The sequence below is a fragment of the Rattus rattus genome, chromosome 4 (assembly GCF_011064425.1).
Source record: "Rattus rattus isolate New Zealand chromosome 4, Rrattus_CSIRO_v1, whole genome shotgun sequence".
Taxonomy (NCBI): domain Eukaryota; kingdom Metazoa; phylum Chordata; class Mammalia; order Rodentia; family Muridae; genus Rattus; species Rattus rattus.
In genome coordinates this window covers 128,619,662-128,636,209 of record NC_046157.1, presented here as the reverse complement: position 1 = coordinate 128,636,209, position 16,548 = coordinate 128,619,662, and the positions used below count along the sequence as shown (strand labels likewise).

The following is a 16,548-nucleotide window of genomic DNA, read 5'->3' as shown; positions in this document are numbered from 1 at the left end:
CTCTGCCTTAGCTGTCAACTACAAGCTCTTCGTCTCTGCAGTACCATTAGCCAGTTGATGGGCTGTGGTTTTTAACTGGACAGGTTTTTTTTCAGACAAATGCAAATTGTTGGTTCCTTGCAGGCTCTGATCTAACAGGGCTGCAGTGAGTCCCAGGAGTCTGTGTGGTCTTTAGTAAGTAAGTAAGTAAACATGGCCTAGCTGCAACCCTGGAAGTTGAGGCCTGTGAGCCCTGGACACTGGCAAACAGCAGATCTACTCAGGCTTTCCTGAGTACTCTCTTTTCACAAGGTGCTAGCTTTCTCTGCTCTACACTTGGGTGTAATTTGAAAATTCCTTTCTCTGGATAATGCATCTGTAGTTAAAAATAGTCTTCCCTGAAGGTTTTGCTTTTTGTTCCCTTCCTTCCACCCAAACTGTATTCATTAATGGCTAAAAAGATACATGTCTATAAAATTTAAATTCTGTAGATTAGAATCTACATTCTGACTTATATTCGGCATAAATTAAAATTCCTAGAAATTTTCATTAAGGTCTTAGGTATGGATGCATAGGCTTAACTTTTTTACAGACATATTTTTTTTCCTTATTTGGGGATTAGTAGCAAATATTATAAAGTAAACTTTCTTGAATTTTTAATTTGCTTTTTATTTTCTTAGTTTTTGATTGAATTCTTTGTAGCGTACAGCTGTTTCAGTAAGTATTTACGTTATTGTAAATATTCAACATTCAAAAGAAGTGTTGAGATTTGAAACTCTCCTTGTTTATTAAAACAATTTGAAGAGACAAGTTGTGTTGAAGGTCAGCATGGAAAGCATACCTCACGTAGCAGCAATTCACACAATGGTCTGTGTTGGCAGAACGAACATAAACAGGTACACAGTTGCCATACAATGAGGAAAACAGAGAGGGTTTGAGGCTTCTCATTTGTGGTATGGTAACTTTCACACAGATTCTACTGCCCTCTTCTGGTGGAGATCAAAATTAATCTAAACTTCCTCAAGACTTTGTTACTCTGCCCAATGTTTTAGAGTCAAGATGCCTGTGTTTGTCTAACTTACATTATATATATATTTAATTATATGTAGCAGAATGATATTTACAACATTCATGCTAAAATTATTACCCTGACTTTTAATGATCTTTAGAAATGCATCCATTCACTTATCTAAATTCCTTAGTTCTTAATAAAAAAAAAGTTGTTTTAAAGTTTATAAATATCATCTTAAATATACTCTGAAGCATCAAGAGTTCCTGCTGTTACACAGAACATGAACTGACAATTCACAGGGGTTTCTGCTAATAAATGTAAGTTCCCCTCCATGCTATTGTGAAACACTATTTAAAACTTGGTGAAATAATTTAAAAATTAAATGATCTAAAATCAAATTAAGTAAAAATAGTATTAATGCAGACCGTGGTATACAGGACTATTCCCACATACTAGCTGGCCTACTCTGGAGCCAGCATTCCCTGCCTTTGTTATTAGTGAGTTTTGTTTAGTGAGTAATGGATAACATCACTGACGCTTGCTCTTATGAGCATGAGAGGCATTGGCTAGCCAGTCAGTGAGGTTATTTTCCAAATCTAAATTCAGATTACCTATGCTTGTACAGAGGAAAGGGCTAAAAAGGGGCGTTTCTTCCCATCAAGGGAAACCAAAACTTTATGTTGGTCAGCCATCCTTTAACACTTACTTGCCTGCTCGGTTAACCACAGTTAACTCCACTGTGGAGTTCACATGCCCACTCCCAGTGAGATTGTCCTGCGCAGTGCCATGAGGTTGTGTTCTAACCTACTGTTCTGGGTGAGAAATCCAACCCATTTACCTAACTAGACCACTAGCCCCCACAAGGGAAACGAGGAACCTTCCTTTCTCTTAAAGCAGGGCCTTGCCAGAGTCACCCTCCACTGAGACCCACTCGGTCAGTCTGAGCCCACCTGCTGTCTCTCAGCTTTGCTGACTGTCAGTTTGTTCTAGCATGTTCTTCACCCTTGTGCCTTTTGTTATTCTCCCCGTAATGGACCATCTTCCTGATTGTGAGTGCTCAGGTCTGTGTCCTCAGGGTTTTACACAGGCAGAACTTAGCACATAGTTAATGACAGGTTATGAGACCCCTCAGTTAATAGGAAGTAGGCTGCCAGACCACAAGCTTCAAAGGCTGAAAGTAGAAAATAGTTTTACTACTGTATTTGTTTGTTCTAACATAGCTAGATTGGGAGAAACCCCCCATACTGTCTTTTAATTACATATATCATATATTTCATAATGGCCTTTACCTCTTCAAAGCAATTTCATATTCTTTATTCTACTGGTTTTGAGTCTTACTATGTTATGAAAAATTAGAAGACTTATTATTACTCTCTCATAGTTGACCAGATTGAGGCAAATGAGATCATTTGTCACTGTGGCTGTGACGACATAATTTTATGTACACTGGAATACAAATATTCTTTTAAACATTAGCTGATCTATAATTCTATATGCATATATATACATTATACATTGTATATGTATACATATATATACACAACAGTGTATGTGTTATATGTTTATATATATGTTTGTTCAAAAAATTTTATTTATGAAATGTACCTGTCTAGGGAAGGTGTTTTCTTTAGACCCTGATGGTCATGTGAGTGTTTTTTCCATAGACTTGAAAAGGCTGTGAATCTAATGGTTGTTTACTACTTACTAATGAGGGAAAAATAGTTCTTACACTTAATTTACTTTGATAGGTGTTTTTTCCAAGATCAGTCAAACCTGGCACTGCGTTATGTGTCTGAGTGGGGAGGAGGAAGATAAAAGGATATAATTAATTATAAGACCCAGGTAAGATTCCCACGCGTAAGGAGCTGTCCATGCAAAGGGAATTACATCAAGCCCAAGGCTGGCATGGGTTCCTGACCCTAACTGCCACATCCTGCTCTACTGGAGTTCTGCTGCCTCTCCTGAGTAGACAGGAGGAATGTGCTTGGTGCTCTAGATCAGGAATCACTGTGTCCTGTCTACTTGGCACACCCACTGAGAACAATGGCCAGTGAAAGATCTCTTCAACACAATCATCACGCAATAATTTCCTCCCAGAGAGCCTTGTTAGAGAGTACAACTTGAAAGCCCTTTGCCGTAGCCACACAGACTGGTGTGGTCTCTGGCATTGAAGCTTGCCATGGGCAAGTATGAGAACAGAGCCAATGCATGAAGCATGAGCCTGTTGATGTCAGTGAAAACTTCAAGTCAGGGGTAGCCACAGGATTATGGACTAGTCCAAGGTTCTCACTGGCAACCTCCAGATAATTTTGTTAGCCTCCCTGTTTTTGTGATATCATTTTCCAATGTTCTGTGTCCCTTGAGCCCCTGCCTGCTTTGCAGTACTGAGGCTCCAGACTACACAACTGCGTCTAGTCATCAACAACAATTCTCATTTAGACTGGAGGGTTAAAATACTTCAAGGTATTTGAGACTCCAGTTTAAGGAATTAAGATTGGAGAGCAGATCGTTTATTATGGCTAAGCACACGCCCTCCCTTTCTCCTTCTCCCTTCCCTTCGTTCTTCCTCCCTTCTTCTTTCCCTCCCTCCTTCTTCCCACTCTCCCTCATAAGTGTTTTGACAGGAAAAATGTTTTAAATGCAAAGCAAAAACTATCTACAACAAAGAGCTATTAAGAATACTTTTTGTTGGGGTTGGGGATTTAGCTCAGTGGTAGAGCGCTTGCCTAGGAAGCGCAAGGCCCTGGGTTCGGTCCCCAGCTCTGAAAAAAAGAACAAAAAAAAAAAAAAAAAAGAATACTTTTTGTTGTTCACAAAAAAGGACCTAACACGTATCAGTGACTTAAGTTAACAGAGGGTTATTCTCTTTCCAAATCAGGTTATTAGGGTTCTCTGGATCCCAACATACTCACAAGGCAAGCTTGAGAGTCCCCACTTCTGTGCTTTCTACACCAAAGGGAAGAAATCTCCATAGGGATTCCCAATGGCTCATAAATTCTGTGAGCTGAATGTGACTACACTGAGGGACTCTGGAGAGATAGCTGCCACATGTATTCATATTTGAATTAATATGACTGAACACAGCATAGACAGTAAATTGTTACTGCATTGACAGTTTCCAGGTTCTCTGCTGTCTTTGGGGGTTACTTTGAACTATCTTAGACTGGCAGAAATAACAAAACCCATGAAGAAAAGCCCAAAGACCTCCCCTACTCGATTCAATCATTCCTAGTACCACTGAGATGCTGAAGATAAGGGGACCTGGAAGCCCTTTCATTCTATCCTTGAAGAATAGACTCCAGGGTAGATCATAGCCTAGTCAATTTCCTGGATATCATCTTCCTACCAATTCAAGAACACAGATCCCATAGAGGTGTTCTCTTTCTGTTGCCTAGTACATGCATTTGTTGAAAAACCGGTGTGGGGCAGTCTGTGACACAAGCAGTCTTTGCAATCTTTGATAATGAGTTAAAACTGTGGTCTATTGCAAAGCAATCTTTCTTTTCTTTTGTTAGATGTGGTATTTTATTGAACTTGTATTTTAATAAATGCAGCTGTGTGTGTATTGTCAAGGGTGGGGGGCAAACACCCAAACAAAACAGTGGGATATGGTCTCTAAGCTGTTCCCTGACTGTCTGCAACCCCCACCCCCGGGGTCTTGAAATGAGTGCCTCTGCTGTAGTCTCCATGGACATGACTGACAGTGTGAGCAACTCACCTTGGTAGTGTGTGTGCTTCTGAAGTTCAGATAGAGGGCAAGCATTCTCCATACAGCTTGGGCCTTAACACTATGCTCCTAGACTGTCTGACCCTCTAAGCCAGTGGTCTGGTCAAAAGCTGGAGGAAGAACAAGCTATTGGGGTTCAGTGTCATGTGATATGTTTAGTCCCATCATCACATACTTATGATTATGTGCTTTACTAAAACCAGTGCTAGGGCCCAATATCTCATGTGAAAGGAATACTCCAAGATGCCTGTTCTTTAGAAAGCTAGAAACCAGCTACAGTTTCTGTATGTTCAAGTCTCTTTGCTCTACCGGATGCTTCTCTTTGTGGGTCTGGAGCTGTGCTGAAGCCTGTGTATGTGCTTTACATACTATAAGAGAACTGTTATATCTCAAGCAGTAATCAGCATGCCGTGGTGGACACAGGCAGGCTAACAGACGTTCTCTGTTCTTTCCTCCAGAGTGCCTACCGCATGTTTACAAACAACACGTGTTTGAAGCACATGATCACCAAAGTCCGGCGGGACACCCACCACTTTGAACGCTATCAGCATAACAGGGACCTCGTGGGATTCCTCAACATGTTTGCTAACAAACAGCTGGAACTACCAAGGGGCTGGGAGATGAAACACGATCACCAGGGCAAGGTAACCTGAGTGAGCCACCCTAGTGAGCTGCATCCTGAGTGACTGTGGTTGCTCTTTCCAGTGAGGTCAAACATTCCATCACAAACAAACCTGCACAGGCCAATATACAATATACTATATACACATAGATAGTCTTGTATGGCAGTAAGAGAAGCAGGTTTGACAGAGCCATGTCTCCCTGAATGCTCTTCTATCTGCCCTCTCTTAGCATTTTCCACTGACAAGAGAAAAGAACTCCCAGGCAACACTTCTTCTCCTCGGTTGTGTAACTTGTGGTGTAGACACATGGGTGAAAAAACGGTAGTTTTGTTCAGAGAGGGTGCTAGGAATCACTGAGCCATTGTGCAAGACATTGGTGGGGTCTGAGCCTCGGCCTTGTCCAGAGTCCTGGCCTGTTTGTACCCTGAGCAACTCCCTGGTTCATGATGAGAAGCACATAAAAGCCAGGGTGGTGGCATCTGCACTTCCTGTTAGATGGGCGAACCAGAAAGCCCAGTCTCGTCAGGAAGTTGTATGTGAGTAGGAAGTCAGAATGAGAAAGTTAGCTTTTTACTTGACGTTTGCTTGGCACCTACGGTGAGCCATGAGCTGTTTAAGGGCTTCATAGGTAAACAGAGGCTTCTCCCATGATGACGAAGCAGCATTGCTGGTACCACACTTTAAGATGAAAAAAATCCCAAAGCTCATACGGCTCAGCAACCACCCAACGTTACCAAGGCAGGCTAAGGCTGAGCTGTTCTGTGGCCCAGATCATCTGGTTCCACGAACCCTGCACTTGACTGTGACATTATATATTCTAAACTGCGGTTTGTCTAACCAACCTCCTTTTTCTTGTCTATATGAAAATATTGATGTTTAATCCTTAAAATGGAGGTTCTCAACCTTCCTAATGCTGTGAGGCTTTAATACAGTTTCTCATGCTGTGGTGACCCCCGACCATAAAATTATTTTTGTTGCTCTTCATAAATGTAATTTACTACTATTATTAATTGTAATATAAACATCTGAGTTTTTCAATGGTCTTAGGTGACCCCTGTGAAAGGGTCATTTGATCCCAAAGGGTACTGACTTAAAAGGGATTAAAATGACACTATATATAAAGTACATAACAATTTGAGCTATGTTTGCAAAGCCAGTCTTTATTGAGCACTTATATAAAGTCGATAAGCCATTCACTGCAGAGGCATAGCATTCAAAGAAAAGAGACAGACAAGGGGCAAATAAATACACTTTTTGCCAAGAGTGATTAGCAACATATTGTAAATTGAAGCAGAGGACAGGGTCTGTGGGATGATAGGGATGGATGGGGTTTTATAGAGGTAGCCGGGGAATCTTCCTGATACATGGAGAAGTCAAAAGGACATGAGGTGTGAACTGTACAGGGGAAGAGCATTCGAGGCAGAGGGAACATGTAAAGTGTGCAGTCAGTGAAGCTTCCCCCAGCTTCCCCCCTCTATACTGCAGGAACCTTTTCCTCTTCTCAAACTCAGCTCCCGGCAATCTTATCAGAGAGCCTCGTGGAAAGAGTCAAAGCAGTTGCTATCAAGGCATTTCTTTTAATGCAAGGAAGAACTCACAGACTCATTACATTACGGACTTGACTCTTCTGCAGGAGTGGTTAACACATCTCTTATTCCCAAACAAGAGTTTAGAAGTGGCAAGCATGAATTTAGAGGAGATGAAGGGAATGGCTCTGTGGTGATGTCCCTGAGCAGTGGGTCAAAATCATGACAGTGCTACTTCTAAGACTATGAAGACAGAAGCAAGGGCACCTCACGAGGGAGGATGTGCTATGATGCAGTTGAGTTTGCTTCAGTACATTGACAATAAGCTCAGCAACCACTTAGCCTAAAACTCCATAATTAAGGCCAGGTGCTATGGCTCACGCCTGTAATCTCCCCGCTTGGCAGGCTGAACAGGATTGGCATGAGCTAGAGTCAGCTTGGGCTATGTGCTGAGTTCAAGACAAGCCTGGGATACAGAGCAAGATCCTGTCTCAAAAACAAAATGCCACATCTAAGGAGTGACAGGCTTGGGTGTACAATGCTCTCTTCCTCCAACTCTCACTGGTGAGCAGGGGGATGACTATCTTCTTAAATTATTAGGCCAAGAGCAAGGACTTGCTTGTGGAGGGCCTCATCTGCCTGTGGTAGTTATTAATGTGTCCTAGCTTCCCTATCGGATCCCCTTTGAAGTCTCTTTTATTTGTGTCTGGATCATTCTCCTTCTATTCCAGTGTACTTGTGGAGAAGCGTCTCAAAAGGAATGAATGAATGAATGAATGAATGAATGAATGAATGAATGAAAAATCACCTGTCATTTCCTGCAACCATCTTTACTTTGCATGAAGCAAGAAGCTCCCAGGCGCTTGCTCTCTCTCTCTCTCTCTCTCTCTCTCTCTCTCTCTCTCTCTCTCTCTCTCTCATATCTCTCTCCCCACTCTTCTGCTCTCTCACTAGATATACCTCTTTCCATTGGCCTTATATTTTTCTCCTTTATTTTTTATCTTGTGTGTATGGTTACTTTGCCTGATCTTATCTCTGTACCCATGTTCATAAAGTGCCCTTAAAGGCCACAAGAGGGGATCAAGTCCCCTGGGATTGTAGTTACAGAGGGTTGTAAGTTTCCATGTGGGTGTCGGGAATCAAACCAGGGTCCTCTGGAAGAGCAGCCATTGAGCTATCAGGCCCTCCTTCTGAGCTCTTTTAGTTAATTCATAGATTGTCTTGGATTGCTTACATTATATATTTGTGATGTGTTTTTGGTCTTTAATTTTGAAAAGATGTGTGTGTGTGTGTGTGTGTGTGTGTCCATGTGTATAATTTTTAATTAGACACTGTGAGATTTCACAGGAACATAGATCCATTCAGTTTGCTATGGGAGTAACAAGGTGTAAACCAATTCTTAAGTAATGCAGATGAAGGGAATGGTATAGAACATTCATGTAAGATTGAAAGGGATGGAGCAATGGTTAAGAGCAATGGCTGCTCTTCCAAAGGACCCTGATTCAATTCTCCATACCATATGGAAGTTTACAATATCTATACCTTAGTTCCAGAAGAATCCAACATTCTCTCCTTTTCCCCTCAGACATCAGACACATGCATGGAGCATGTACAAACATGCAGGCAAACACTCATATACATAGAATAAAAATAAGCAAGTCAATAGATTATAATAATTAATAATCAAAGAGTAAGGAGTTGGGGATTTAGCTCAGTGGTAGAGCGCTTGCCTAGCAAGCACAAGGCCCTGGGTTCGGTCCCCAGCTCCGAAAAAAAAAAAGAAAAAGAAAAAGAAAAAAAAATCAAAGAGTAAGACTATCACATTAAATTTTGGATTGAGTATGGAGAGAATATCTGCCCTGGGTAGGTAAAGAAGTTGGGACCCTCAAATACTGCTGTTTAGGCTACCATTCTATGCTTCTACCAGCTAATCTACAGATTCATTGTAATCCCCATCAAAATTCCAACTCATTTCTTCATAGAGTTAGAAAGAGCAATTTGCAAATTCATTTGGAATAACAAAAAAACCCAGGATAGCAAAAACTATTCTCAACAATGAAAGAACTTCTTGAGGAATCACCATACCTGACCTCAAGCTGTATTACAGAGAAATAGTGATAAAAACTGTATAGTATTGGTACAGAGACAGGTATGTAGATCAATGGAATAGAATTGAAGACCAGAAATGAACCCACACACCTATGGTCACATGATCTTTGACAAAGGAGCTAAAACCATCCAGTGGAAAAAGATAGCATTTTCAACAAATGGTGCTGGTTCCACTGGAGGTCAGCATGTAGAAGAATGCAAATCGATCCATTCTTATCTCCTTGTGCAAAGCTCTAGTCCAAGTGGATCAAAGACCTCCACATAAAGCCAGATACACTAAAACTAATAGAAGAGAAAGTGGGGAAGAGCCTTGAACACATGGGCACTGGGGAAAATTTCCTGAACAAAAAACACCAGTGGCTTATGCTCTAAGATCAAGAATCGACAAATGGGACCTCATAAAATTGCAAAGCGTCGGTAAGGCAAAGGACACTGTCATTAGGACAAAATGGCAACCAACAAATTGGGAAAAGATCTTTACCAATCCTATGTCTTATAGAGGACTAATACCCAATATGTACAAAGAACTCAAGAAATTAGACTCTAGAGAGTCAAATAATCCTATTAAAAATGGGGTACAGTAATAAACAAAGAATTCTCAGCTGAGGAATATTGAATGGCTGAGAAGTACCTAAAGAAATGTTCAACATCCTTAGTCACTGGGGAAATGTAAATTAAAAAATGTAAATTAACCCTGAGATTCCACCTCACACCAGTAAGAATGGCTAAGATCAAAAACCCAGGTGACAACAGATGCTGGAGAGGATGTAGAGAAAGAGGAACACTCCTCCATTGCTGGTTAGATTACAAGCTGGTACAACCACTCTGGAAATCAGTCTGGAGGTTCCTCAGAAAATTGAACATTGAACTACCTGAGGACCCAGCTATACCTCTCTTGGGCATATACCCAAAAGATGCTCCAACATATAGTTGCTCCACTAGTTCAGCCCTATTTATAATAGCCAGAAGCTGGAAAGAACCTAGATGCCCTTCAACAGAGGAATAGATACAGAAAATGTGGTACATCTACACAATGGAGTACTACTCAGCTATCAAAAACAATGAGTTTATGAAACTCATAGACAAATGGATGGAACTAGAAAATGTCATCCTGAGTGAGGTAACCCAATCACAAAAAAAAAACAAACAAACAAAAAAAAAAAAAAAAAAAAACCATAGTGTATGTACTCACTGATAAGTAGATATTAGCCCAAAAGCTCAAATTATGCAAGATACAAGCCACAGAACACATGAGGCTCAAGAAGAAGGATGACTAAAGTGCAGATACTTCAGTCCTTCTAAAAAGGGGGAATAAAAATATTCATAGGAGGAGATATGGAGACTGATGTTTGGAGCAGAGACTGAAGGAATGGCCATTCAGAGACTGCTTCACCTGAGGATCCAGCACACACACACACACACACACACACACACACACACACATGATATATATATATATATATATATATATATATATATATATATATATATATATATCCACCAAACCTAGACAATATTGATGAAGCCAAGAAGTTCATGCTGACAGGAGCCTGATATAGCTGTCTCCTGAGAGGCTCAACCAGAGCATGACAAATACAGAAGCGAATGCTAGCAGCCAACCATTGAACTGAGAACAGGGTCCCCAGTAGAGGAGTTAGATAGAGAAAGGATTGAAGGAGCTGAAGGGGCTTGCAACCCCATAAGAACAACAATACCAACCAACCAACGAGAGTTCTGAGGGACTAAACCACTGCCCAAAGAGTACACATGGACAGACCCATAGCTCCAGCTGCATATGTAGCAGAGGATGGCTCTGTTGGGCACCAGTGGGAGGATAAGCCCTCGGTCTTGCCAAGGATGGACCCCCAGTGTAGGGGAATGTCAGGGCAGGGCAGCGGGAAGGGGTGGGTGGTTGGGTGAGGAAACACCCTCATAGAAGAAGGGGGTGGGAGATGGGATAGGGAGTTTATGGACAGGAAACTGAGAAAGGGAGTAACATTTGAAATGTAAATAAAAAAATAACCAATAAAAACATTTTTTAAAAAAAGAAGAAAAGAAATAGTCTGGGAGTTTCCAACCAGATTAAGTGAATAGCTGCCATATATACCCAAGATAAATGAAATCTCCTCATAAAAACATGAATTTTTACATTCATAGCTATATTACTCATAAAAACAAGAAGTTTGAAATAAGCTTAATGTGTATTAATGAATAAATAAAATGTGGCAGATTGATTTGCTGGAATATCGCTTGATACTACAAAGGAATGAAATCGATAGCATGCCACATATGAAGTTTGAAAATGTTTGCTAAGGGAAAGAAAGTACTCAAAAGGTCACGTAGTGTGACATGTCCAGAACAGGCAACCACAGAGACAGAAAATAAATTATTGGCTGCTTGGAGTGGTGGCCAGTAATGCTAATGGGTATAGGATTTCATTCTGGAGGAAAACGATACTAAACTTAGGTAGTGGCCATGGTTACCCATCTCTATGTCTATACTGAAAGAGTAAAACACATACATTAAATGAACGAATTGCGTGGTGTCTAAATTCAGTGTCAGTAAAACTGGTTTTACAGTGAATAGATTCAATTAAAAGGAAGAAATTCCTGTTTTTAGCTTATAGATTCTATAGATTTTGCCTTCCTTAATCTCTGAGGATATGTTACATGGTTCTAAACTGATTTAATATCCAACTGTGTGGTGATCTTAGCCTGTTGTAAGTGCTCTGATAAACTGTAGAGTGAATGGTTTACATGTGTACCATTGTGGAGGCTGAGGTATTCAGGATCCATTTACATGTGTCCAGGTGTCCAGCTGGGGTGGGGTGGGGGGAGCTGAATTCTCATAAACTGCAAAAGTCATAAGGTAGCTTTCTGGGGGCTCCTTTGAACCAGCGCTGATCCCTTTCATGAGGGTCCCATTCTCTTTTGGTAATCACCTCCCAAAGACCCTGTTGCCCAAGGCTGTCACTTCTTGGAAGTGAAGATGGGGTGTGAGAGGGCACACAAACTACTGTGTTAATGCTTCTCTTTCTTAACGTCATTTGGAGCGGTCTCTTGTTAAAATTCTACTACATTTGTTTTAGTTGTGCCTTGTTGCTCTTTCCTTAGTTACTTTAATTTTGTAACTTTGAAGCTGACAATTAATCCAGGTTTAGTTTTATAAACAATCATCCAAGAAAGGGTCCAGGGTTCTTTCCTAACACATGGATGTACCTGTATTCTCCCCATACCCCACACTCTGAGATCTGTGTAGCGGTGCTGATGGTTAGATGGCACGGCTTACAACTTGTTCAGCATTAGACTTATTAAGTTTCAGAAGATAAAATCATGTCTGTGTATTCATAAGCCCTTAGAAGTTATTTCGTTTGGGGGCATCGGTAATAAGACATACACTGACATCTGCAAGATGAACTGGTGGCTATTGCATATGGAGCCCAGAGCTGCCAACCCTGATCCTGCTCCCCAATGAACCAGGTGGAGATCTGGACAGAGCAGGGATCTTAATACAATGTATGTAAATGTATCAATAATAAATTTTATGAAAACAAAGATATTTTACTCACGAATGAGCCCTTACTTGATCAGTGAGTGCTCAGTGAATCCCAAAGAGCATGGTAGACGTAACATCAGTGTCTCGTTCTTCATAAGGGCCTGCATCTCCCTCTACCATGGTGGCCCTTGGAATGGCCTTTCACAGTAGGGTCTGTCCTTGTTTTGTTTTGGGTAGTGTGTGCTGTTCTTGGCCACTGCAGCACAGTCTGGCCTGAAATGTTTGCTTCTGCCCGAAACACCTTTGGGGATCAGGGTGGATTCCCTTGTAGAGTCTCTTGTCCTCTTAGGAATCAATGACTTCTTCTTGTGCTGCCTGTGTATTCCTCATCAACCTTGCTAGTTGAACCAGGTTTTAAAAACTATTCTTCAAATGCAAGTAGCTTTGAACGTAGGGCAGATGCATAGGATGGCACAGAATGGTGGGCTTCAGAATAAGGGAATCAGGCACCCCTCCTCCAGGGACTGCCGTTTAATCCTGATCCCCCTACTTCAGGTGATCAGGATTATGTGGCAGGCAGGTGGCCTGCTTCAGAAGTAGAGGTGTTGGTACCAAGCCTGATGACCTGAGTCCAGATGATGGAATGAAACACCCACTCCTACAAATTATCCTCCGACCTTCACATAAGTGCCCCATATGCACACCTCACATCTAGATAAAATATAATAAAAATGTTCTAAAAGTTTTATGTCACAGCACTGGTCTAGGTTCTGCAAGATAAGACCCCAGTCTAGGGTAGTCTGCTTCTGACATGGGATGCATGGAATTTTCATAATGAAAATGGTATTTGAGCTGATTAAAATGAGTTATGAAGTGAGAAAATAGGAATGAGGAAATAAAATCCAAAGGGAAGACACAAGACAGGAATACCCCAGATGTGTCCTGGTTCCCATGCAGAGATAATGGGTAGATTTTAACTGACTTGTGTCAGTGCCATGAGGTCAGTAAGCCGCTGATTACCAAAGGCCTCTGGCTTCTGGTAATTAATTAGCAGCAGGGGATTAAGGAAAAAAAGGCTTGGGCTGGAGAGATGTCTCAGCAGTTCCGACTGCTCTTCCAGAGGTCCTGAGTTCAATTCCCAGCAACCACATGGTGGCTCACAACCATCTGTAATGGGATCTGAAGATAGCTACAGTGTAGTTATAAATATAAATAAAGAAATCTTAAAGGAAGGAAGGAAGGAAGGAAGGAAGGAAGGAAGGAAGGAAGGAAGGAAGAAAAGAAGAAAGGAAGGCGGGCAGGTTCAATTGCTAGGGTTCTATTCTCTTTGACTCAAGGGTCCCTGGCTAGCCAGGTGAGCAGCTTGGAGTTTTTTTGGATGGGGCTAAGCCCCAAATGCCACATTTTATTTCTTCTCTCTGACAATGAAATTGTAACATCATCAATTTATCTATACAGCGTTACTATATGAGAGTACATCTTCGTGTTTATCTGTAGGAAATTCGTCCAATAGGATAGGCTGGTGCCCAGGAATCATTATGTAATAGTGACAGGAAAGGCACATCACCAATAGGAAGCAATCCTGGGATGAAATCTCTAAGGACCCGGCATCTCAGAGCTCACCTATTACAGGCATGCAAAACAGTGGGCCATCTCCATGCCTTAGCCTTTCCAAGGTGGCTTCTGACAACAAAGAAACTTCCAAGTGATATGTCATAATCTTTGTGTTTTTAAAATAAAACCATAAAGCAATCATAATAATTTTTGCAAAAAGTCTTTCCCATAGTTTGTTGTTTCCATCTCTAAAAATCAGCTGTATTATCTCCCAGCTGATCTAAAAAATCATTTTTATATCCAAACTTTGTAACTCTGGGAGCTGTGACTTTGAGAGTGAGTCTGGGCGTTTTCGTATGAGAACGATGTAAACACCCAGCTGTAATGACACCAATGTGGCAGTTGTCTTTGGGAGAAAAAAAAGTCTGAGAACAAAATAAACATTTGCTTGGTGGAAGATACTAAGGGCTGGAGATTCTTGTTTAACCAGAGGCAACCAAACTGTAGAGCTGTGTCAGTCATCCCAGGGTTGGCCATGATGTCCATCCTACGTCAAACCTATAGTCATTATTTACTGGGTCGGGTTCTATTCAGCTCAGCGAATAAAAGACAACTTAAAATGTAGAACTCTCACATGGATTCAAAAGCAAAAACAAAAAGCCACAATCCTTTTGGAATATAAGCTCTACTTTGCAAAATATAGGGTGGTTGTTTTATTTTTCTTTATTTTGTTTTATTTACTTGACCAAATCATTGCTTTTCTTTAGTTGTTTTTCTACACATAGTGTTGTGGGACTCAAGCTATCCAGAAGGACATGGAATGAAGCACCGGATGTATAGATAGTTCACTGGTTTTAAGGACCCCCTGGACTAATTTTTAAGTGGTAAAGGATATCAAATCAAAAAAACCCATGGGGAGATAAATATGATCAAAATATATTAAATACAGTTATAAAAAGGTCACAGTGACACTTGTTATTTTGTATAATTAATATGTTAATAGATTTCTGTTTTAAAAACTGCAGATTAACAGATAAAGAATGAAAATGGTAAATGAGGTTGTTTTTCTAGGGCTGTGTGTCATTTTGAGTGAGGGAACCGTACAGACTTGGGTGTTGTAGATGTTGCTGAGTAAAATCCAAGTTCTTGGAATCTGAAGGAACTGTCTGAACCAGGAAAGATGGGCCTCCCTTTCCCTCTTTTTAAGTTATCCTCTTGATGTGCATTGGAATTTTTAAAATGTTACTTTCAGATTCTATAGTAATGCCTCTCTTTCCCATAGAAAATGTGTTGATTTGGATCATTCCATTTTTAGCCTTCAGCAGTGATGCACTAGTAAAGGAGAGAAAGCAAACACAAGAGCTGCGGCTGTCTGTGGGGCTAGGGTAGGGTCGGGGGGACAGCTCTGTGCTTTGTCATCTTTACACGGTCCTTTCATATGTCTTCCCTGGCTTGCCAGATACTAACTGGAAATAATTCCAAGCTTGCTTAGCTTAGATTGTGGAGCCTGAGGTTAGTATTTCTTCATAAATACCGACAGCTTTTTCTTCGCTTAAAATAATCGAAGGTTTGTTTTGTTTTCTTTTTAAAGAGAAAGAGAATTGTGTAAAGAGAGAAACGTGTTTTGTTTGGCCTCACTAAAATGCCACTTGGCTCCAACCACCCCATATTTTTTCACTCTTAACTGTGCCCTGGAGCTGTGAAAGGGCAGATGTTTTTAAAATGAGATTTTGAGTTTGTATCTTTGCATTCCTTGCCCTTCCTCTGTTGTTGCTCTTAGTTGGCCCAGCCGTGAAGCTTGAGTGGCTTTCCTTAATGAAACTTAGCAGTAGGGGAATGGTGTTGTTTAAAACGGGCTCTGTGAGCAGCTAATTTGAAAAGGACTTATTTCTTCAGATGATTGCTTTTTAAATGAAGTTTCAGACAGTTACATGTTAGATACTCAGAAGTAATTGCAGGGTATTCAAAAGTTGTGACATGAAAGTGACCCAATTCTTTTAAAAAGGGACCAGGTCAACCTCGTTGCTCATCTGAACTAGTTAGCATTCCCTGTGGAAAGTGATCCACTTCTCTGATATAATTGATGTGTGTCACCGATGGAACCAGCCAGCCTACAAATTTCATGGGGATTTTTCATGCTTCATCTCTATTTGCTTACTCATGGCGGTATTAGAAATGAAACCCAGGCCCATTTCACTTTAAAGTCACCTACATTTTTAACAACCTGAACGTGACCTGAGTCACCCCTTTTACAAATAAGCTAAAAAGGCAAAATACTAAGGAAACCCATCCAAGTTCACACAGAAGGCCCTGAGCAGAGCTAAAACACCACACACACACACACACACACACACACACACACACACACACACACAGAGAGAGAGAGAGAGAGAGAGAGAGAGAGAGAGAGAGAGAGAGAGAGAGAGAGGTATTCCTGTTTCCTGTTACAGCCCTCGGTCTGTAGCACTGAATGATTTTCAAGACTGTTCCTCTCACTGGAACTGGAAAGACGTGTAGACAATA

The 16,548-nt window shown here is 41.0% G+C and overlaps 1 protein-coding gene across 1 annotated transcript in view; it reads left to right on the top strand.

The window, feature by feature from the left end:
- Hecw2 (HECT, C2 and WW domain containing E3 ubiquitin protein ligase 2) overlaps positions 1-16,548 on the top strand; it is a 374,703-nt gene that overhangs the window by 270,257 nt on the left and 87,898 nt on the right. Inside the window, exon 14 of the mRNA XM_032901106.1 lies at positions 5,177-5,362. Coding sequence (XP_032756997.1) covers positions 5,177-5,362 — 186 coding nt within the window. The remainder of the gene's footprint in view (positions 1-5,176; positions 5,363-16,548) is intronic.